The sequence below is a fragment of the Camponotus vicinus genome, unplaced genomic scaffold (assembly GCF_025532165.1).
Source record: "Camponotus vicinus isolate PSW18456_S1 unplaced genomic scaffold, iyCamVici1.0 SCAF_13, whole genome shotgun sequence".
NCBI lineage: Eukaryota > Metazoa > Arthropoda > Insecta > Hymenoptera > Formicidae > Camponotus > Camponotus vicinus.
In genome coordinates, this window is record NW_028141949.1 from 10484476 (window position 1) to 10509448 (window position 24973).

The window sequence follows — 24973 nt, forward strand, 5'->3', positions numbered from 1 at the left end:
CTATGTACCGATCAATTTATTACAATTGCGGTCGGTAATCTCCCGCATGATAAAAAGATTGACACAACCATTAAAATTCACCCTGTATATATATATATATATATATATATATATATATATATATATATATATATGTCATATTACTCGAATCACTTTTTTAAATTACAGTTTTATTTTCACTACGTGTATTTTCACTACGTAATAATAACTATATGTCAACACAATGTCCAGAGTTACTTCGAACAGAGTATATTCACAACGTGACAACACAGCATTTGGCAACTGAGGCCTAAAGCCGACGGCACACGGTACGATTTTTCGTACTGGATTTGATAAGATTTAGTAAAATACTAAAAATGCACCAATCAGAATGCAGCATTTCTAATATTTTACTAAATCTTATCAAATCCAGTACGAAAAATTGTACCGTGTGCCGTAGGCTTAAGTCTTAAGGCCTAGTCTCTTCCTTGTCACACACACAGGTTTTATATCTCTTTCTTTTTCCCCCAACTCGGCAACAGCCAGAACAAAGGCAATGCGCAGTCCATTTCTATATGGTCTAAGGTGTCCCCGAAAACCATGTAATATGGCGGTCGCGCATGCGTAATATTGGTGGAAAACTAATATGGTGGACACTTGTAGCCAGCTAATATTTAAGTTTTCACCTTAAAACTTGTACTTTTTACATTATAAACTTTTAATTTTGTAATAAAATAAATATAAATATATATATAAATGTTATATACATATATTTTTAATCTTTATATATTTTTAATCTTCTATATATATTTTTAATCTTGATTTTAATTATATCATATACCTTTTAAATATATTTTGATATATTTTATCTTTAAAGGCTGTAATAAATTTTTATTATAAATGAAGAACATTATATATTATTTAAAAATAACTTATATTCAACTGTAAGTTTATACACAAATTACATACTCATATACATTGGTCCATATTCTGAATCCTCTTTTATTGATAAAAGTGCCTTTAAAAGTGGCTTATAAGCCTTCTGATTGGCTGTAAGCCACTTTTAGAGGCACTTTTATCGATAAAAGAGGATTCAGAATATGGACCATTGTACATAACATCAACCAATCACAAACGTGACTGCTGTCCACCAACGTTACGCATGCGTGAGAATTTAGTACATAAATTTCGTGTACATGTATTTGACGCAAGTTAGCGGTCTAGTATATAGTATAGATGTCTGTGTTCGGAATCCTCCCCGCAGAGTAAAGTAGCATTTTGATTGACCAATCAGATGCAAAAGTTTCCTTATCTTGATTGGTCAATCAGATGTTGCTTTAACTCACAGGTAAGATTTTCGAACACATTCCACGTAATCTCGAGATGCGATAGCGCGAATTTGACTTTCGCACGGCAAGTTACAGTTTATTGACGACTCAATTTCTTATAATGTATTTTACAGTGATAAAAAACGAGATATGTTACGAAAGGATTTTCTTGGACATTTTTGAGAAATTATGGTGAGTTTGATTTTCCATTATACCACACACATGTGATTTATTTAGGCTAATATATATATATATATATATATATATATGTGTGTGTGTGTGTGTGTGTATATGTATGTATATATATACGCGCGTACAAGAGAATGATAGTTAAACTATAATTTAAAATTAAAAAGTAATATTTATGATATGTTGCTCTCATGGATATGTATTTATGTATAGACTATTATCCCAGATATGATGCCAATATTAGGAAGCATTGCAATTTCCGAAAATTAAATTCTTGCAACTCGTTTTAAGAAATTTAATAACAGTGTTTCTTAAAATTATGTATCATTTATTAAATTATATAACAATATTATGGGCCGATATTATACAATTTTAATTTTCGAACTAAGAGTGAAAGTGCAATAAAAAATAGTTCTCTATATGTCGTTCACAAAAAATATTCACTTTCTATCAAAAGTGTAGTCACTTTATAGTTATTGAGTTGGAGTATTTCTTTTAGCAAATATACATTTCACATGCGACGATAGTGAAGTGTTCAAGTCGTGAGACGACATAAATGTTAGATTTAATAATCTCATTAAACCATTTTGATAACCTACCATAAGCCACAAATAACTCCATGCGTTTGGATTCCAAGCCACCTAAAAAATATATATTTTGTTCTTTTATTGGCTTGTTTCTAATTATGTTCGTTCTTTTTTTTAATATTATAGAAAACGAAATTTATGATTTTTGAAATAATTAGTTTCATAAATATCAGTATATATATATATATATATATATATATATATATATATATATATATATATATATGTTTTTAATTATTCGGTAAAAAAAAATAAAAAAGAACTATTATCAATATACCTTGTTTGCAGAAGTAAATGGATATTGTTCAATAGGGATGGATGTCAACACGTTATTATATAGAGTACAATGCTGTTTCTCTTTTACAATCTCTTTCAAACCCTGTATGATTATAATAAAACAAAGAAAATCGGTTAATATTATTAAGATATTTCAGATTATGTATATAAATTTTAAATCACTCACTGTTAATTTATCATGGAAGATGATGCCAAAACGATCTTTACACTCATTATATGTTTCCGGCATGTAATGATAATCTTTAGAATTTTTTTTGTCATTTTTATTTCCATTGCTGTTTGCATTTTGACTATCTTCTAAAAAATCTACCGTTTTAATGAAAGAATTTAACTGAAAGGAAATTATTATATATAAAATTTATAATTCAAAGAATTACGAATATAAGGATTACGAGATATAACTGCTTACCTGTCTTTTCTTAGATAATATTTTTTCTGTATACAATAATTGATGAGGAAAAATGGTTATTATTTGTCCTGCTAAAGTACCGTGTGCGATACTATTAGCATAATCGGAAACAGTGATGCTCTAAAAATTGAATGTAATATTTAGAATGTAATATTTAGAAAATTTAAAAATGATCCATTAATTTAAAAAACAAAGAAGCAGCAAGAATAACATATAGTTCTTACATAAGTCGGTGAATTAGTTGGTAAAATTGGGAAGTATTTATATCCATATTCTCTCAATGGTATTATACAGGAATGTGTATATTGGTATCTGAAGAAATAATCACATTAGAAATAATTATATGATTATTACTAGTAATTATTATTGTTAGTAATTGTTAATATTATATAAAGTAACAAACTTACCCGAGCGCATCATCAAAGCTCATAACTGAACATGGCCAATGTGTCATCCATGCGCCATCCAGTATTATACCCTTTTTCGTACAGTGTCGCGGTGCGCTTGTATCTTCCAAGTCCCAAAATTTATACGATCTATCTGTACTGCCGGAAGCCAAAAATCGGCTTTTACCATATGGAACTAATGCTATCACTGTGCAGAGTAAAAAAAATAATACAGTAAATTTTTACATGTATTCTATTTTCTTATTTAAAAGGATGAAATAATTTACACTTACTGCTAATTGTGTTGTGATGAGCAAAGAAATGTTGGAATGTGTTTATAAGTTTTGTATTCTTTCGCATATTGACTAACATAGGACAGGTACTCGTGAGATCCCATAATGCGATATAACCATTGGTGAAACCTGCCGCGATGATACTAAAAGATATTTACATTCGCGTTATTTTTATAGATTATAATATGCTAATCTTAAGAATAATAATTTAAGTCGAAAATGTATTACTTATGTCCATGTTCCTTTGTCCATGATAGCTTAGTGCATTGCCAATCTTGTTTGTTACTATCATATAATAATTGATTCACGACTAATATTATTACCGGATCGGTTTTGTAAATCGGCAACCTTTGTAAATAAAACCATCATAAGCAACGACTTATCAGCAGTGTCAAATTATAATATGAAATCGTAATACGACTCACGAATTATATTCTGTTTTTTCGAATTTAAGTTCATCAGGAAATGGTAATGAATAAATATTTACGCATCCATCCGAGCATGCGGCCGCAAGCAATCCCATTCGTCTAAGTTTATTTTCTTCCGCTTTATAGTTGCCAAGAACAATATCCTGGTAGCACCCTGATGGACACCATTCTAAGCACCAAATTGTACCATTATTATGTGCAATTGCATAAGCTAAGACGGGTAGTTTATTTGTACTATCGATGCTGAAAAAAAGAGAATATATATATATATATAAAATACGATTTCTATAATATTATAAATCGTTTAACAATATACATATATATTTATGTGTAGAAATTAAATAATAGTGTTAATTGAATTTCTTTTTCACACTGCATGCATTGTCTTACTTAGTATTTTTCAGACTTACTTATGATTTAAACTTCCCACATTCCATATTTGTATGATATTTGGTCCGGAATATTTATTTCCTACAGTATACTCCTTTTCCATAGTAGGATGTGTGCTGATTGCAACATATTGTGTAGGATTTTTGGTGTATATTGATGATGGAATAGGTAACCACGCTAACGCCCATACAGGACCACCAACAAAAAATGTTGGCACAGCTAAAGCAGCATTATGGTTTCATTTTAGTATCAATCTCTTACTAAATATTTCAAAAACAATAGTTTGTAGCAAGGTTTTCGGATCTACCTTCATAAATATCGCCTTCGAATCTATTTAGACGCTTCCACGTATCATTGTTCGAATTTTCTTCATTTTGTGATGAATTAAGCTTCACATTTTTGATAGCCATTGAAATTGTTAGTTCTGGGAGATATTTTATAGCATTATTATTTTCCAGTAACGTAAAAGCATTTGGCATATTGTCTTCAAATAACGTAAGTTCATAATTTTTCAATTCACTGTTGTAAATAACAAGAAAAGTAAATAAAATATTTTTTAAATTAAATGTTATTAGTTTTGTTAAATTGTGAATTGAAGAGTAGATTATATGAAGTACTTCATTTAAATTTTAATAATTAATGTACATAATCTAATTATGTAAGTACTTACAATTCCAGAGTCCAATGTAAAGTTGGCTTGTAAGGTTTAGTTGATTGTGGATTTTGCATTATTTCTTTATCTAAGAAAGTCATTTTGTTATATATTCCTAAAATTTCATAAATAATATATTCATATTTTAAGTTATTATATCATATATTATTTAAGATACTTTGATTAATAATCGGAACTATAATACTAGGCCAATTTCAAAACCAGACAGGAGGTATAAAAGCATGCAAATATATATTGATATATATATATATATATTGATAAATATAAATATAAATATGTATTAATTCAAAAACTATTATACAAATTGAAAAATTTATACATTCCGATTTATATTCTCTAGAATAATTTTTATTTTAATTAATAAAATTCATAAGATTTGTAAGATTAACATTGTATTAATTCTATAGCAAATTAAATGTACCAATGTCTTCTTTGAAGTACGTATATATTCAAATAAAATTACTATTGAGATAATATAGTTTATATGTCTATTGAACATACTTGTACCATCAGAATTTATCTGTGTTTGTTTCGACGAACGATACTTTTTTTTTACATCGAATTTGATTATGTCTTCTTCTGATGAATCCTCATCTGCTTCGTCTTTTTCAAAATCAGAATGTTTATCTAAGTCTTCCTTGCCTGAATGAGCTTCTGTTATATGATCTATGATTTTATCTTTAGAATCTGCAAAAAACTTGCAAATTTTACATATAAAATTCTGAAAAAGATAAAAACATTTCTTATTTATGTACTTAATCACTTTGAAATATTGCAAAAACTGTAAAATGTGATATACCTCTTGTGGAGTAAAGTTACATTGAGAATAATGTTCGCAAATACTTTCATAAGAAGAGCATATATAAGTACATCCTAATTGTTTGCAAGATGTGGTACCTTGTGAAGCTATTTCCTTCTTCCATATACCTTTCCAAACAGTTGGTATCTTTTTTTTAAGTTCTGGCATTTGTATTACATTTTTCTAAATTGATAAATGTATGTATACATATAACTCTACTTTCAGTATTATTCAATTCTTTGACTAATTTGAGGTTTTAATATTTTCTTACACAGAGAAAGATTATAATTGATTTGCTTTTTTTAAATTGTATTGTATATATTATATATTTTGTATTGTATATTTTTTGTAAATCATATTGTATATATTTTTACAATTAAATTTTATAAGTTAAGATATTTTATTATATATAATTCACTTAAATTAATTAAATCATATGATTTTTGTCATTTATTTCTCCTGAATTCTAATTTGTCGAGATTCTTGTTTCTTGCTTAATTTTATTAACACTTTAATTATACAGGGTGACCCATTTTAACTTAGGCAGCCAAATAACTCGAAAAATAAGCAAGATAGAGAAAAATGTTTTAGACAAAAGTTGTATGGTTTCGAGGGGGCCATAAGATGGTATCATTGGTTTGACCTTGAAGAGTCATTTGAAGGTCACGTGAAGGTCACTTCAATTTTTTTAAATGGAACATCCTATATATTTTTGTACATTCTTGTAGCTCATCTCGAGAGCTTTCCAAAACACTATAATTAAGTACATTTTCGTTAAGTACTTTTTGAGTTATGAGGCTTGAAATAATTTCTTAATTTTACATAAACCGTAAAATATCTTGTAAAATATTCATTTTTCGATTATCTTACCTTAATAGTTTTATGTACAAAATAATGAGAGGAATCAATTGGTGTAAAGAAAACACATAGTTGTTTCGAAGAAAAAATATGTAATTTGCAATTAACAATTCCATATTTTTTCTTAAAAACAACTATGTGTTTTCTTTACACCAATTGATTCCTCTCATTATTTTGTACATAAAAGTATTAAGGTAAGATAATCGAAAAATGAATATTTTACAAGATATTTTACGGTTTATGTAAAATTAAGAAATTATTTCAAGCATCATAACTCAAAAAGTACTTAACGGAAAGGTACTTAATTATAGTGTTTTGGAAAGCTCTCGAAATAAGCTACAAGAATGTACAAAAATATATAGGGTATTCCATTTAAAAAAATTGAAGTGACCTTCACGTGACCTTCAAATGACTCTTCAAGGTCAAACCAATGATACCATCTTATGGCCCCCTCGAAACCATACAACTTTTGTCTAAAACATTTTTCTCTATCTTGCTTATTTTTCGAGTTATTTGGCTGCCTAAGTTAAAATGGGTCACCCTGTATATACCTTAAAATTGAGCTGCCTTAAATTAGTCAAAGAATTTATCTCTCATTATATATACTTATATTTGTTAAACAATAATAAATGAAACATACAAATATAGAAGAATCAAGCCCTATTTTCTTTGCTGGCTCTTGCTCTTTCATAGACTCAAATATCTTTGGCATTGCTCTGTAATTACAGAAAATTGTATTTTATAATACATCACTATAATTAATAGGAAATTTTTATTAGGAACATTTTATTTACTTCTCTGCTGCTTTCCGTTTTGTTCGTTGTACTATAATTGATGTTTCTTTATTTTTATTTTGTTCTAATTGTTTATGACTATAACGTTTATGCATTTCCATGGAAGAAGGCATCATAACAGATTTGCAAATTGAGCATGTCACCATTAATGCTTGCTTTTCCTGTAACAAAAAGATAAAGAAGTATAAAGTAACACTAAGTTATAATAACACATTATGGCTGCGTTCCAATATTCACTGCCAGTACTGAAAATTTATAGTATGCGTGACGTAAACTATAGATTCTCAGTACTGGCAGTGAATATCGGAACGCAGCCTATGTACATGTATAATATATAACTTAACATATATATTATACATTTTATACTTACTTCTTCTGATTTTCCACAAAACTGCATATGTGATATAAAGCCCTTGACACTCCGTTTTGTATCTTCACATTTTTCACAAGTTAGATGTTTCTTTTTTTGCTTAAGAGCACGAGTTAATACTTTCTCTAATAATTTAATATTATTTTCAAAGTCCTGTAGACAAAGTCGATTTTTATATAAAATTTTAATTAATGAGAGATATAAAGTTTTACAATACAACTAAATATATTATTACCAATGGTTCCTCATTTTCTTGCCAAGCCATGTTATTATGTTTATGCAAGTTATGTGAAGACCATTGTCTTTTTGATATTTGTTGATTACATTTAGCACAAGTTACTAATTGTACCTATAAATAAAAATTTCAATTATATGTTATATGATCAGTAATGTAAATTTTTCTCAAATATATCACAACTTACTTTTTTTTCAATATTTGGAGAATTTGAATTTGTTATACTATTTTCAATAGTACAACAATTTGAAACACTGTCTACTGTATTTGTTTTATCTAAATCTAAATTATTATGTTCCAGTATTTCTAACTTTTCCACTTGAGAATCTCTTCTCGTCGTTTTAGGAACATATTCCAAATCTAAAGAATTATATATTATTCCCCTACCACGACCACGTCCTCGTCCTCGACCTCGTCCTCGTCCTGTAGTACCAACTGGACGACCACGTTTTTTGACAATAGGCTCATCTTTTACATTAGTAGTATCGCTTTCATCGCTTAAATCGCTTACATTGGTGGTAATTCTGATTTTACTACTGTTTCTTGTACTGCGCACTGTGTATGTGGATTCTGTAATGATATCGGAGATATCTTGCACAATATTGTCATTCTTTGATGTGTTTGATATATTTTGGTCTATAGAATTATTTTTCACTTTCCTAGGTCTACCCCTTTTTCTTTTGACATTTGGTACTATAGATACAGATGACTGGCTTTGTTCATCATGTTTCACAGTCATTTCACTTATTTCATATGTATCTTGAGAGAGATGTACTGCATTAGATATATTCTGTAAATCAGTATTTTTATTCATTGTTTCAGATATTGATTTTTGCAAACTCCTCTCACCATGAGATGTTTGAAGTAGAATTTGTTGTCTAATTACAAGTTCATTTTTCTTATTGTATATTCTTCTTTTAATTTGGATTACTATCTGCATCAACTAAATTTGTTGTTTTAATATCATCTCCTGTAAATAAAAAAAAAACAAAATTTTAAAAAATAATAAAAATAGCTGCATTAATACATATTATTCTTGAATTTATCATTTGATTTTCACACAGTTAAACATTTATTTTTAGGTAACACTTCAAATATATTTCTTTTACTCATATTTACACAAATATTCTTTTGCAAAATATGAAAGAAAATTAAGCCAATTGTGACTTATAAGAATTTAAATTTTATTGTGATGCACTCGTTAGCTAGAAAAAAAATAAAATTATTTTATCCATACAATATAATAAATTATATTTTACATATAAATTATATTTTTAGATTGTTTTATAGTATTCTGATGTGTGAAAAATATAGAGGAATGCTATTTAGAGAAAAAATGATTTCAGGGATTTGAACATGGAACGTGTAATATTGCAGGCAAACTTCTTATTTACAACTCCAAAAGTACATCGTGTTCGACCTTTTCAATTATAAAGATATATCAGTATTTTTGAGAATAATTTATATTCACAATTTAATAAAAAAATTAAAATTTTTATAATTTGATAATTATTATTAAATAATAGTATTTTGCGAATCTCGACTTTTTATTGAAATGTAAATAGGTTAGATGTGTTATATGTGATTGTTATTTCTACTTTGTTTTATTTTAATTAATATTAATTTTTATATTATATTTTTATATTATATATATTTACTTTTATATATACACATATATATTTTTTACTTATTACATTATAATGATTATAATTGATTACGATGGAGCGCCTCGGAAACACACACATGCAGTTTCATATTTTAAGCAGAGAGAAGCCTGAGAGCGGCCATGCCCCTGATTTAGGTGGAACCTAAAGGGTGCGTTCGTTTGCGCAGTCGCTGCCGCAGATGTCATTCGTTTATCTATAGTGTACGTGATGTAAACTATAGATAAACAAATGACATTTGCGGCAGCGACTGCATAAACGAATGCACCCAAAGTCACTAGATATACAAAGTACCGCAATCCATAAGACTCAATGGCTGCGTTCAGCAGAAAAAACTGCTTTGCAACTGTTGTAAAATTCGTGAGCCTGATTGGTGTATGCTCTTAATTTTGACTGGATCTAAGAGCATACACCAATCAGATTCACGAATTTTACAACAGTTGCAAAGCAGCTTTTCCTGCTGAACGCAGTCAATGTATAAAGATTTGGAGCCAAAATGACGCCAAAAAGTACAATGCACACTTTTGTTACGTATGTATGTACACTTTAAGTGCAATTTTCTAACCTGTATGTGAAATCTGAGAAGCATTCGTGACTAGGTTATTGCGTAAAAGGCTATAGAAATCAAAGCGAAAAAGATTTTCGCTTATTTCGCACCCCAAAAAGCGAAAATAACAACAAAAAATGCAAAAAATGGCTGAAATTAATTGCCAAAAATACATTATCATTAAGGGGTCATGTAAATATAATATGTAAATATAATTTGAATGAACCGCTTATTGGAGCCAAAATGGCGAATGATTGCGGTACTTTGTATATCTAGTGACTTTAGTGGAACCCGTATTTGAAGCGCCTCTATGTCCATAAAACGTGGACATTGAACTACATAGCCATGTCCATGAAACTTTTCAAAGGATAACATGCTATGTTCACGATTTGTGGTTCTGTTCCGTGCTATATGCACAAAGTGCCGGCAATATGACTGCAAAAATATGAATGTAAGACAAGTTATATATACATCTTTAATGTAAATAAGATTTGTGGTCTCTCTTTCTCCATATATATATATATATATATATATATATATATATATATATATATATCGAGATTTATACTAAAAATAGCTATATACAATATATAGAAATTTATTCATAATATGACTATACTTGAAAATAAGATATTTTTTACCAGACTATTAATAAATAATTTATATATTTAAAGAGAGAGAAAGTTTGATATTATTTTCAATATAAATCCTACACATTTCTTAAGAATAAAAGTTCTAAATAATAAAGATGTATATATATATATGTATATGTAGTTCAATGTCCACGTTTTATGACATAGAGGCGCTTCAAATACGGGTTCCACCTAAATCAGGGGCATGGCCGCTTTCAGGCTTCTCTTTGGTATTGGCTATCGCGTCGACTTCCGCCGCGCGACAAGCGTTGCCGCGTCCTGTGTGCAGAAGCCCTCAGTCTTCTCTCTTAAGTCTCCTTAAAATCTCATTGTAGACACTGCAGAATACGGCCAACGTTTGCACAAAAGAGATGTATAAAATTTACACACAACCGAATTAAGATATACGAATTTGACTTAAAAGTATATAATGCAGATTTGAAAATAAATATATTTATGATATCGAGAATGTATAGCTTCATTTAATATTTTTTTTCAATATAAATATCATTTGATTTTCTAACAGATACCTTTCAACTTCTTTAATTTACATTTCTGTATGTATACAGAGATTAAGACATTGATTTCTATTAATTACAATATATATATATATATATATATATATTCATAGTACATATTATTAGGGCAGAACATAAAAAAGTAATTTCGATTATAGGACTTTATTTATGAAGACCTTTATAAATTTATACCATTCTTCTGAGAAGTTCATTAATTTTATCCTCTCGATTTCCAAAGTCACCACCTTCTACATAATGGTTGGTTTTCTTACGCCACCCACCATTTGGTGTATTAAGCTAGAAATAATTAGAATGATTTTTAGATACACAATGTTATAATTTATACAATGTATACAAATTAATAAAAGTGTTTGAGCTTATCTTAGATTGTGATATTAAGATATCACATCCATTAGCAAGAAAAACCCTTATTACTTTTCGACATAATAGGAGGTTAATAGAATAAATTATTCTATAACCATGCCTATGTCGTAATGCAAGATATTGATATGCATAAATAATGTTTTTTAATATTTTGAAAAGCACATACCTTAAAGGGCCACAGAAAATTGCTGGCATATTTAAACTTCGGGCCAACAGTGAATATTTCGTGAATCAAATCTTCAGTGCAAATGATGTTAGACCGACCTAAATAAAAACAAAAAAGAAAATAAAAATGAGTTTTTTTATTAATATGTGATAACACACAATTTTATATAATAAAAAAAAATAAGTTATACAAGTTTTTGTACAAATTTCTCTGTCAATTCTGACCATATAAAAATCATCAGTCAAATTTTTCCAAAACTTGCTTTATTAATTTTTGACAAGTTGGAAGGGAGAATGTTTATATTTCCAAGACTCCCATGGATTTGTCAAAAAATTACTAGTGTAAAAATATAGCATGCATATTAATCGTACTTTAATATTTTATTGGTATTTAACATTCGCATATATAGCGTATTATGTGGAAAATAATTCACTTACCAAGCTTCTTCTCAATGATGGAATTGCTAGTTATTGGTATACGTTGTCTGTTTATCTTGGCAAATCCACGTTTATAGATCAATTCACGGACTGATTTTAAATTAGGATATCCCCATGTAATGTAAGGCTCGACAATACGTAACATATTAATAGTTGCCTTGTTCAATTTAACAAAGACACCATTATTAATCTGTTTTAGACGAAACAATTGTAATACTTTACGTACTTTTGGAGCAACTTGATTTACACTAAAAGAAATTATATTATAATAATTATTAGATAAATATAATTTATAAATATTATTAGATAGTTAAGAAACTTTACAATTTTGAAAAAAAAAAAAATAGTTTTTAATATTAGCAATGATACAATATTTACCCTCGAATACGGATAACAAATGCAAGTCGTGCTTCGCCAGGAATATAATAATTTCCACGATTTTTAGCTTGTCTAATCAATCTGATTTCATCTCTCTCCTTCCTTCTGTATTCTTTTACATATTTTTCAGCTCTTTTAAATATCTGTTTTCTTTTCTTGTAACGATCTGCACGTTGCTAAAGAATAAAAATAATATAAATAAAAGCTGGTCTTTGCATTTTACATAATGTTTATAAATATATAAATATTTAATGTTACATATGTAATTACCTTAATTGATATTTGTAGACGTGCAGCTTTAATTGCCTCACGGCGTTTCCTTTTTTTCAACACAGATTCCGGCACTGCTGGCAATTTCTTGGTTAGAACATCGCTTTCTTTTTTTCTATGTGGAAAAATATATTTGTATGTTTAAGATATCTTTGCTATATATTCGTTCAAATGTATGTATATTTGATAGACTAAGTAAATTTTTACTGAAAATTATGATTTACGAAACACAAAGAAAAATTGTAAATTTTAGTATAAATATTTTTTTAGTGTAATATTTTCTAACTTTCGTTCATTGTACAAACATCGATAATAAATAATACAATAGATAATCAGATCAATTCGTGATCAATGAAAAATTAAATGTCTTCGTTTATAATAATATAATATCGTAATCAATATTGGAAACGACAAGAGAGAGATGCATCCGCAAATTTTTAGTTTCAACAATCCCGATTGCTTGCTTTTTTAACATAAAAATATAGATACATTTATATACATGCATAACAATAAATTGTTAATACAATGTCTGTGGAATTACGAAATCATATTATCGGCTGATGTAGTTAGATTTTAGAAGCTACTAAGGTTACTTACTCGTCAGCCATTTTTCCACGTGGTAGAGAAACTTTTAAGGGTCGACAGGAATGATGGGGGTCGGCTGAAGTGACGGACAAACTCCGAATTGATATTGGAGACCTCACGCGGTGACAATGCGAAACTCGGTTTCAGGATAACCAACCTGAGAAATAAATTCTCGGTCTCTGGCTGCGGTCCGATGCGCTATCGGCGCGCTTACGGCCGTTCCGAAATGGCTTGAGTGTGCCCGCCGTAGCGAAGTGACGTCAGGGTGCAGTCCCACGTAGAAGAAAAAGCGGAACGGAAAAGAAGTATAGTGGGGATAACCAATCAGAACGTTTCTCCAAAAGACATCATACCTAGCGTTCTCGTATGTATGTACATACCTAGCATATCTAGGGCGTGTTCCAAAATTCACTGCCAGCGCTGAAAATCTATAGTTCACGTTACGTATATTATATATTTTCAGCACTGGCAGTGAATTTTGGAACATAGGCCTAGTCTTTCTTATTCATAAATAAAATTTATAAATTTATTTTTATATAAAATAATAATGTCATCGGTAAATTTTTTTATTATAATATAAAATATGTGTGTGTGTGTGTTTTATTTTCAGATATATATATTAAATTTTGTAACAATTTATTACACTTAACATTAAATTAGGTGAAAATATATTATTCTGAATAAAATATTTGTTACAATATAAAATGTAATTTTATCATTGTTTCATATAAATAGTTTAGTTTAATTTTATATTTTCACAAAATATAAAAACATAACAAAATTACACTAAAATAATATATTTCTCTTGTTAAATTTATATTATTATAAAGTTCTTTATTCTATTCCGCTTTTATATGACTGGGTTCCCCATGGAATATATTTTACGCAAAAACGAAAAAATTCTAACCTAAAATTTACAATAATTCTGAATTAGCTTTGTTTTTTCGTAAATTATATTCTATTGGAATTTTCCATTTATTATAAAAAGATATTTTTTTACAAAATTGATTATTCTTGTTAACTATAATTCATAAAAAATAATTTTTTACTCTTACTTATTTCCGCTTTTTCCGGTATATGGTGAACCTAGTTATTTAAAATCGGAACAGATATGTCTTTTGGAGAAACGTTCTGATTAGTTACCCCCACTATACTTCTTTTCCGTTCCGCTTTTCCGTTCCTCTTTTCTTCTACGTGGGACTGCACCCTAAGAAAATATATTTCAGCGGAACGTAATTGACGGAATGTCTGTGATTGGACGAACTTTGTTCCGCCAATTCCGCATTGCGCATACGTTCCGTATCATGGGACCGCACCATAAAGCGTCGTCTACAATGAGATTTTAAGGAGACTTAAGGCGTAAGACTTAAGAAATTGACCAATCACAGTAAAGTATTAAGAGAATACTCGACTGTGATTGGTCAATTTCTTAAATCTTACGCCTTAAGTCTCCTTAAAATCTCATTGTAGACGATGCTTTATATGGTTGCCTTACTGCTCGATCGTGATTGGTCGATTTCGTTACGCTTACGTCTTACGTGCTTATGGAATTTTATGTGTGAAGGCCATAACTCATGGCGTTTTCGATTTATCGGGTTTGACCCGACCCAGGGTAGTTTACTAGACGTTATTGACCAATCACAGCCATTCTTCTGAAGAATGTATGGTTCCATTCTTCAGAAGAATGGCTGTGATTGGTCAATAACGTCTAGTAAACTAGAGGTCTAAATATCAGAGAGGCGCCAACTCGTGCCTCCTTCTGATTGGTGGTGAGCTATCCGTTCTTAAGATGGCGGCTACGGTGACAAAGTGGGAGTAAACCTAGGGAATACTAAGGTAAACTAACCTTACATCTGTATTCTAGTCATCGCAAATTCGTATTAAGTTAGCCGGAAATTTTTCAGCCAACCAAAAATCTCCTTATGGAATCGTTTGTATTTCGTATGAAGATGTTTGAAGTGTGATTAAAAACGTTTGTGAGTAATTAGAATAATTATAAAAAATTAATCATTTTTACAGTATGTAGTTAGCCAACATAACTAAATATTAAAAATTCTCCTTATGAATCGTTTGTATTTCGTATGAAGAGTTTTGAAGTATAATTAAAAAGGTTTGTGAGTCATTCGTTTAATTTTAATTAAATTTTTTTATATTGTGAAGTTAGCCGGAAGCTATATAAAATGGACGCCGTCCTGTGATTGGTCGATTTGCTTATGGTAAATACTAAAATTTTCTCATGTGTACTGACTTTAAGTGTAAGCAAAACGAGCAAATTTATCTCTTTTGTAACTTTTAATCCATGACTAATTTATTATTAATTCCGCATAATCGCATAATATATCATGGATCGTGGATAAGCGTAGATAATTGAAATATGTTTTTCTACCAATAAATAAGTAAATCTTTTATAATTGTTTTATAATGTAGTCATCATTCAGAAAATGATCACAATTTGTGATTATGTATTTAATTGTTATTTTATATTCGCTTTCAAATAATAAACTATATAATAATAAAATTTATATAAAAAGATGGTAATATATGTAATCCAATTAATTATAATTGACAAAATAATTTCTTGTGAAAAAATGAAAGTAAAAAATATAGAAGAATTTTTTTTATAGCTTGTATAAAAAATCAGTTTTATGCTAAGTATATTATAATTTTCTGGACTGTAGTAATATATTAATATATAATTTTTGCTATATAAATATATATTTCTGATATAAAATCTATTTCTACAGATAGTAAGATCGGCTGAGTTATGTCACAGAATATCGGAAGGCTTACATCAAAATGCGAGAGAGAGGAGATGGCATATATCAATATAAATCCATTGCTGATGTTGTAAGAGCAAAAATAGATATCTCTGTAGATTTTATTATTTTTGCATCCGAAAACTTGAAAGTTGCCCATGCCTTATCGGAAATAAGTCTTCTTTTGTATTTTCAAATATATATAAGCGCACATTTTTAGCATATTCTTTTATGTTATCATTTTTTTTGTTAATTATTATTGATTACTTTGTTAATTATTGTCAATTAAGAAGAAATATATATTTATATAGCAAAAATTATATATTAAATATTACTACAGTCCAGAAAATTATAATATACTTAGCATAAAACTGATTTTTTATACAAGCTATAAAAAAAATTCTTCTATATTTTTTACTTTTATTTTTTCACAAGAAATTATTTTGTCAATTATAATTAATTGGATTACATATATTACCATCTTTTTATATAAATTTTATTATTATATAGTTTATTATTTGAAAGCGAATATAAAATAACAATTAAATACATAATCACAAATTGTGATCATTTTCTGAATGATGACTACATTATAAAACAATTATAAAAGATTTACTTATTTATTGGTAGAAAAACATATTTCAATTATCTACGCTTATCCACGATCCATGATATATTATGCGATTATGCGGAATTAATAATAAATTAGTCATGGATTAAAAGTTACAAAAGAGATAAATTTGCTCGTTTTGCTTACACGTAAAGTCAGTACACATGAGAAAATTTTAGTATTTACCATAAGCAAATCGACCAATCACAGGACGGCGTCCATTTTATATAGCTTCCGGCTAACTTCACAATATAAAAAAATTTAATTAAAATTAAACGAATGACTCACAAACCTTTTTAATTATACTTCAAAACTCTTCATACGAAATACAAACGATTCATAAGGAGAATTTTTAATATTTAGTTATGTTGGCTAACTACATACTGTAAAAATGATTAATTTTTTATAATTATTCTAATTACTCACAAACGTTTTTAATCACACTTCAAACATCTTCATACGAAATACAAACGATTCCATAAGGAGATTTTTGGTTGGCTGAAAAATTTCCGGCTAACTTAATACGAATTCATCGCAAAGCATTTGTTTATAGGTGACAAACAATTAAGTGTGTACTAAAATAAAATTAAAATATATCCGTGTTATTATTTTTTTATCACGGTAAGAAGAAATACTTTTTTTATCTTGTTTAAATAGTTATAGAAGCTTTACTGACATTGCAAATTAAGTTACAGTTTTAAGTACAATAAGTATTTGTAATTTATTTTCGAATAAAGTTGAATTTACCTCAAACATGTTCAGAAATGAATCGGTAAGATGATTTGATAGTCAAACAACTTGCTCTTTTCTCCTGCACAGAGGAAAATTATTAAATAATATTACAAGTGGTGTAGACATAACTTCAAACAAACAGCAAATATCTCAATTTTAAGAGTTCGAAAGATTGGATAATTTATATTTTTTATATACAGTGATGTGTGTAAAATCGGTATAGATATATGAAGAATATATATACTTACTTCAAGTACGCAGTCTAATTGATTTGACAATCATACTCCGAACTCTGTTTACGTTCATGCGATTTAGGGCCTGAGCAGAATGGCTGCCTTATAATTTTAAGACTATGTTTTATGCCTTAGGTCTTTGTCTTAGGTAACGCACAATACTGTGTGTTATGTCTCGAGTCTTATGTATACGCGAACGTTTGTAAGAAATAAACGTTCGCGTATACATAAGACTCGAGACATAACACACAGTATTGTGCGTTACCTAAGACAAAGATCTAAGGCATAAAACATAGTCTTAAAATTATGAGGCAGCCATTCTGCTCAGGCCCTTACATGGACTAATACTAAAACACCGTCACTACCACTATAACATCACGTGCGTGTAGGATCTAAGATGGCGGCGCGGCGGCATGGTGGGGGTAGTTTGGCGTCTCTCTGATATTTAGACCTCTATAGTAAACTACGGCTGATGGCAGAGAATGAAATGTAAGCGCTTACATCTGTCGTAGTCGTGGACGTAAAGTAAGACAGAAAAAAACGTATACGTAAGTTGCATGTACGTTTTTCTCTGCCTTACTTTACGTCCATGACTACACAGACGTAAGCGCTAACATCTCGTTCTCTGCCATCAGCCTACCTCGGGTCGGGTCAAACCCGATAAATCGAAAACGCCATCAGGCTGCGATCAAGGGGACGCTGAAGATGCTTTGAAGCGTTTGATTGACCAATCAGGGTAAAAGGAGTAAAGATTTCTTTAACCTGATTGGTCAATCAAACGCTTCAAAGCATCCTCAGCGTTACTTTGACCGCAGCCTTAGCCTAATATTACATTTGTCGTACGACAAATTTTTTAAGCACATTGATTGGCTGCGGGATAATAATTTTTTGAATCTTTAGAAATTTTCTACCCCGCAGCCAATCAATGGCTGCGTTCAGCAGAAAAAGCTGCTTTGCAACTGTGTAAAATTCGTGAGCCTGATTGGTGTATGCTCTTAATTTTGACTGAATTTAAGAGCATACACCAATCAGATTCACGAATTTTACAACAGTTGCAAAGCAGCTTTTCCTGCTGAACGCAGCCAATGTGCTTAAAAAATTTGTCGTACGACAAATGTAATATTAGCCTCAATCGTTGATTAAAAGGTTGCCAACATGACAAAATAATTCAGTGTTACCAATTGTATTTCTGACGATATATTGGCTGCGTTCAGCAGAAAAAGCTGCTTTGCAACTGTTGTAAAATTCGTGAGCCTGATTAGTGTATGCTCTTAATTTTGACTGAATCTAAGAGCATACACCAATCAGATTCACGAATTTTACAACAGTTGCAAAGCAGCTTTTCCTGCTGAACGCAGCCAATAATGAACAAACCTTTAGACCATTGGCTGCGTTCAGCAGAAAAAGCTGCTTTGCAACTATTGTAAAATTCGTGAGCTTGATTGGTGTATGCTCTTAATTTTGACTGGATCTAAGAGCATACACCAATCAGATTCACGAATTTTACAACAGTTGCAAAGCAGCTTTTTCTGCTGAACGCAGCCATTGGCCGCATTCAGCGAACTCAACAGTTGGGCAACATTACTAGATTTTTCTACCATCGGTGCCGGCAGCGAAGGCGAACGTCGTAGGTAGCAAATTGTGCCAAGTGCTGGTATTTATTATCGTTATTACGCTTCTCGTGAAAGTTGTAACATATAAATCAAACATTATCATTTCATCGTAATAGATAATCAAGTGCTACGAGAACAATTTCGGTCGTGCTTTAACGTAATTCACGTAAGAGACTATTGTCTAATTTCTTTTTTCAAGAGAGAAGGCATTATATACGTATATATAAATGGCTCTTGTGACTTGTGACTCTATCGTTTTATTTATTCATTTACTCGCGATGAGAAAAGGTCTGTGAGGACGTTTGATAATGAGGGTCAGGACTCTGGTCCTGGAATTCGTTGACTACGAGTTTGGCCTACACGTAGCCATGTGCATATGTAATTCTAGAAGCTATCGTTTGCATATGCAATGATTTCCGCAAATTTCTTTTAATTATCGTCCAACCTTTTCCGGAATTTTTACGAGTCAGTGTGATTGTCGATTATGCATTATCGTTTCTTCGAGTTAACATCATTGTTGTATCTTTTTAAAGATAGAAGTTCATGTAGAAGAGAGGCTGTTCTTAATTATACGAAACGAAATTGCGAATTTCATCGAAGAACGCGAACATGATTAGTAATTATTGAAACATAACCTGTCGATGTAACTTATTTCATCAGTATATTAATATCATATGAACTCTTGTACAATATGTACGCGAAAGAAAAAAAAAAGATATATTTAATAATTACTTATATATATATATATTTTTTTTTCATATAACTAAATTATGACATTTTAAAATTTAATAATATGTGCTAATTTCTTTAATTTTCTTATAAATGCTTATTTTGTATTATTATCAAAATTTATAGGTAATTCATAGATTCTTTCATCATGATGAACATTAATACAAGGGTATTCTTTGACATCGAAGTTGGTGGACTGCCTATGGGTAGAATAGTATTTGAACTTTTTTCGGATATTTGTCCTATAACATGTGAAAACTTTCGTGCTTTATGTACTGGAGAAAAGGGACTTGGAAAAACAACAGGCAAACCTTTGCATTATAAAGGCATCGTTTTTCATAGGGTTGTAAGAGATTTTATGATACAAGGTGGAGATTTTTCAATAGGTAATGGAACAGGTGGTGAATCAATTTATGGTGGTACATTTGCAGGTAATATATGAGATTTTTATTATAAGCATTTAATACAAACTATAAATTCGATAAAAATCAAATCTTATAGTTGTTTCTTCACTTAAGAATCATTTTTTTTTGCAGATGAAAACTTTATCATGAAGCATAATAAGCCATTTTTGTTATCAATGGCAAATCGTGGTAGAGATACCAATGGCTCGCAATTCTTCATGTAAGTATCTCAAAATAATATTATTTAGAGATATTTCTTATATTGCGTTGTTATTTAAATTTATAAATCTATAAATTTGTAATATATTATGATGTATTTATAATATATTATAAATATTATGAAATATAATTATTATATCTGCTTTATATGTGTATAGCAAAATATTACAGGCACCTTAACAAGATAATACAACATGGTTATTATGTGTTTTCTTTCCTACAATTAAAGAAAATTCTCTTTCTCTCAGAGAGAAATTTTCTAAAATTACTTTTTCTCCATTAAAAAATAACTAAGTGTTTTATATGAATCAGGGGTAAAGTTAATGTAATATTTATAAAGTCAATATTTATTCACATTTGCCAGAGAACTCTCTCATGATTAGTTATAGCCAATAAAATTTCTTAATAAAATTCACGGAATTAATATATGAAAATATTGTGTTGGACAATAGTGATAACAGTATTATTTTCTAAATTCATGATAAGTTTAAATGCATGATAAAAACCAGCAAATTCAATTCGACATGAATATACAATTTCGTTCCCATGATGGTTTATGCAGCAAATTCGCAGAGGATATTGAAAAACGTAGGAATAAAAATAATTCTGGAGGAATGAATAACTTAGCGATGTTTTTGCGTAGTCATGAGGGAAGGGTCTGCACATCACTACTACAACACAATGACCAATGAAAGCTGGCTCTTTCTGTTCATCTCTCATCCCCTTAATCATATTTTGTTGTTGTAGTACAACACAACCAGCGCCTCACCTCGACAAGTAAGTATCAATCCATGTTTAATATACGTGTATTTCAAAATAGCACATTATGTGTAAATTTGATTTAAAAAACCTGTTTATCTATATGCAAGTATTTCGTTATTTCAGTGTCCATGTGGTTTTTGGAGAAGTAGTGTCTGGGCAAGAAATCATTACACACATTGAAGGACTTCCAGTAGACCGCATGTCTCGTCCATTACAAGATGCTAAGGTTGTAAATTGTGGGGAATTGATTTTGAAGATCAAGAATAAAGGTATAATTGCTATCTATCTATAAGAGTGCTCGGAATTAGTTTTAAAGTTTAAAATATATTATTACATATATGTATGTATAATATGTATGTATAACAGATTATACATATATAATATATTATAATAATAAAAATTTTGATATTTAATTATTTATAAAAAGAAAAATCATTTACCAAAAAAAATTTTAATAACGATTTGGCGAAACGGTTTGGCGGACGCTCCTGAGGCATAACGTCACGCGCGCGATCGGCGTCGAGCCTCGGACGGTAGTGGGGGGGATCGTAGGCGTCGCCTCAGATATCGGCCTGAAAAGGGCAACTAATTCCGAGCACTATCTATAATATGGATATAAAAGATAATACAGATAATATAAGATTTATATATTTATTAATATAAGATTATTAATATATTATTAATATTAATATTATAATATATTATTAATATATTATTAATATTAATATTATAATATTATTAATATAAGATTTATATATTTATTAATATAAGATAATTTTCTAATAAATATATGTTATTATACATTATTTCAGCAAAAAAACGAGAAACGAAGCAAAGTAGTTCAGCAGATTCCGAGTCTGATTCGTATGCTGATAAAGCAAAGAAAAAAAAGAAGAGCAAAAAAAGGTAGATAAGAGAGGAAATATATGTTTTGAATATCAATAATTATTTTATTTTGAATACAATTATTAATTTATTAAAAAGATATGAATTTTTAAATTATTAAAATAATATAATATTAATAATTACAATATATCGCGTTTCAGTAAAAAGAAAGCGAAATCAGAAGACGGTGAAATTCGGGATTCGAATGAAGAAGATAACGGACAACCCCATCCGTTAGCATCTGTTACTAAAATTGATCCTGACGAAATTCCAGAAGTACCGGCAAATAAATTTTTATATAGAGCGGGATCTACCAATAATGCAAATCAGAAGGAATTTAGACAACATTATGGAAGAGATCGAGTACGATCGCATAGAAAGACTGGTCGTGTTTTTAAGGGTAGAGGAATATTCGTAAGTGATTATAAATGTTATATAAGTTAGTATTTATTATATAACTAGTTATAAAATGCATTAATTGTGTATTTGAACGAATGAAAATACCGAATTTCATTCGTTAGTTTATCTTATTCACTGATTTATTAATTTTAATCGAAAATGCATGTGTTTTAAATAAATTTTCAGCGATATCATACTCCTTCTCGAAGTCGTTCCAGAAGTATAACTCCACCTCATTGGAAACAAGCTCAAAATCGTACTATCAAATTGCACGAATTTCAGGTATATACTAGTATACATATATTAAAATATATACAAATGGTATTATTCCCTTCTTATGCATTATGACTTTATATTGCAGAAAATAGAAAAGGAACGTATCAAGAAAGAAGAAGAGTTTGATAAGCTACGTGAAACTGACAGACTTAAAAAATTCGCAGATAATTCTGATGAAAATCAAGTGCCAGATCTGGATAACAATATATGCACAACAGAATTGATGGAAAATAAAGAAAACGATCAGATAGATGAAACAATAACTATGAATAAAATAGCCTATCAGCAAGATAATGGTGCAAAGAGAAACACAGAAGACAATGACATTATGCAAAACAAAGAGGAGATTAAACAAAATAAGAATGAAAAATTATTAAAACGTGATAACAATCGATCTTACAATGACAGGAGTTCCCGACGTAATTCGAGAGATAGAAGCAGAAGGCGCGGACGTTCTCGGTCAAGAGATCGTCGAAGGTCTAGAGAGAGGGACTATGATCGTAGAGCAAGTCGTGATAGAAGGAATCGGAGAAATTATTCTCCCCGTAGACGAGATTTTTACAGAGTTAATAGAAGAGATAATTACAGACACTACGATAGACGTAACGATAGACGTCCAAATAACTTTAATTCCTACCAAGACAACGATAATGCTTCGCGCTATGATAAAAATAAATATAAAAGAAATGATAACGTAATGGATACGAGTCAACCGAAATTTAAACGTCGTTCACGATCAAGCAGTTCAAGTAGCCAGCATTCCAAGAAATAACTTATATGTTATGTCATTTCTTTTCTTTTACTTATTCTATCAAATATGAAAAACACAATATCAATTATATTGTCAAAGAGCAATCACGAATATTATTAGTTTGTGGGTCAAGTGCTATATAATAATAGTTGCTTTCCATGTTGTTCTCAAGTGATACTGAATCACTCAGTTATATATTTTATATCAGATTAGTGACGTCATTATTCAGTGAATAAAAGGAAATAAACAAATACAGGCGGTGAGGTTCATAATCTCACTTTTAATATTAGTCTATTAGACTTGCACGACCTCGAGTTTGTTTAGGTTATGAGTAAAAACTTAGTTGAATCTCACTTGCCAACATCAAAAGGAATGTGCATTCAACTGTTATGACGTCTGAGTTATGACGTCAGAGTCATGACGTCACAAGTGAGAATTATCTGAGTTTTTATGTATGTAAAATGTAAATGGAAAGCAACTAATATCGCAGCTATATAACATTTTTCTTTTGATCACTTATTACGCACGTGTTTCACTGTGGAGTGTACAATAAAATCTACCATACATTTGTATATTCTCTTACAAGAGAATATCTATATTTCGAATTTTCTTTACCTCTTTCCTATATTAAAACTGTTTATATTGAATATATGTATTGTATTGCTTATAAAAAACGATATTTTCAAGATATTTCCATATGAAAACTTTCTTAGAACTTTTTGATATTAATCTCTTTCAAAGTTCAAAAATCATTGTTCTACTTTAATAACTTTCTCTCTCTCTCTCTCTCTCCCCCCTTCCTCCTTCTGAAAATTGAATCTTAATGTAATTAGTTAAATGATTTCAAAAAAAGGTATATATATATATGATTTTAAAAAAAAGGTATATATATATATATATATATATATATATACATACATACACACACACACACATATATATTTACATTTACATACATATATCATGTAAAATTGTAATAAATAAATGACTTATCCATATTTATGCGAT

At 29.4% G+C, this 24973-nt stretch overlaps 3 protein-coding genes and 1 long non-coding RNA gene across 22 annotated transcripts; 1 reads left to right on the top strand and 3 right to left on the bottom strand.

The window, feature by feature from the left end:
• Window positions 1-1808: 1808 nt before the first annotated feature.
• Window positions 1809-10562, bottom strand: LOC145964251 (general transcription factor 3C polypeptide 2). Of its 10 annotated transcripts, none has more exons than XM_083086782.1 (21): window positions 10518-10562; window positions 9710-9823; window positions 8203-8985; window positions 8016-8129; window positions 7781-7933; window positions 7411-7571; window positions 7257-7332; window positions 5759-5941; window positions 5461-5680; window positions 4957-5053; window positions 4594-4805; window positions 4307-4505; window positions 3894-4139; window positions 3697-3816; window positions 3469-3611; window positions 3197-3383; window positions 3014-3101; window positions 2790-2909; window positions 2547-2711; window positions 2361-2462; window positions 1809-2137 (listed from the first exon to the last, which is right to left on the bottom strand). In XM_083086782.1, exons 3-21 carry the CDS (start codon window positions 8953-8955, stop codon window positions 1970-1972), a joined length of 3507 nt encoding a protein of 1168 aa, XP_082942908.1. In that variant the 5' UTR covers window positions 8956-8985; window positions 9710-9823; window positions 10518-10562; the 3' UTR covers window positions 1809-1969. The 10 variants fall into 10 exon arrangements, with proteins under 10 accessions (XP_082942908.1, XP_082942914.1, XP_082942915.1 ...); XM_083086788.1 differs by lacking the exon at window positions 10518-10562 and having other exon boundaries at window positions 8203-8805; window positions 8865-8985; window positions 9710-9888; XM_083086789.1 differs by lacking the exon at window positions 10518-10562 and having other exon boundaries at window positions 8203-8805; window positions 8865-8985; window positions 9674-9888.
• Window positions 10563-11522: 960 nt separating this feature from the next.
• Rpl7 (ribosomal protein L7) lies at window positions 11523-13765 on the bottom strand. Its single transcript, XM_083086803.1, has 6 exons — window positions 13609-13765; window positions 13012-13126; window positions 12742-12917; window positions 12364-12611; window positions 11927-12024; window positions 11523-11673 (listed from the first exon to the last, which is right to left on the bottom strand). The coding sequence occupies exons 1-6, from the start codon at window positions 13617-13619 to the stop codon at window positions 11563-11565; spliced, it is 759 nt and encodes a 252-aa protein (XP_082942929.1). The 5' UTR covers window positions 13620-13765; the 3' UTR covers window positions 11523-11562.
• A 3103-nt stretch (window positions 13766-16868) lies between these two features.
• Window positions 16869-18158, bottom strand: LOC145964256 (uncharacterized). 2 transcript variants are annotated; one of them, XR_014436387.1, is made up of 4 exons: window positions 17943-18158; window positions 17710-17773; window positions 17389-17537; window positions 16869-17204 (listed from the first exon to the last, which is right to left on the bottom strand). It is a non-coding gene; the product is annotated as an uncharacterized LOC145964256 (long non-coding RNA). The 2 variants fall into 2 exon arrangements; XR_014436388.1 differs by having other exon boundaries at window positions 16871-17204; window positions 17389-17460; window positions 17943-18153.
• A 1277-nt stretch (window positions 18159-19435) lies between these two features.
• Window positions 19436-24537, top strand: Moca-cyp (nuclear cyclophilin protein Moca-cyp). Of its 9 annotated transcripts, none has more exons than XM_083086799.1 (9): window positions 19436-19554; window positions 20396-20700; window positions 20806-20893; window positions 21640-21669; window positions 21778-21923; window positions 22467-22560; window positions 22701-22953; window positions 23125-23220; window positions 23300-24537. In XM_083086799.1, the coding sequence occupies exons 2-9, from the start codon at window positions 20418-20420 to the stop codon at window positions 23984-23986; spliced, it is 1677 nt and encodes a 558-aa protein (XP_082942925.1). In that variant the 5' UTR covers window positions 19436-19554; window positions 20396-20417; the 3' UTR covers window positions 23987-24537. The 9 variants fall into 9 exon arrangements, with proteins under 9 accessions (XP_082942925.1, XP_082942924.1, XP_082942923.1 ...); XM_083086798.1 differs by having other exon boundaries at window positions 19444-19558; XM_083086797.1 differs by having other exon boundaries at window positions 19478-19581.
• The last annotated feature ends 436 nt before the right edge of the window (window positions 24538-24973 follow it).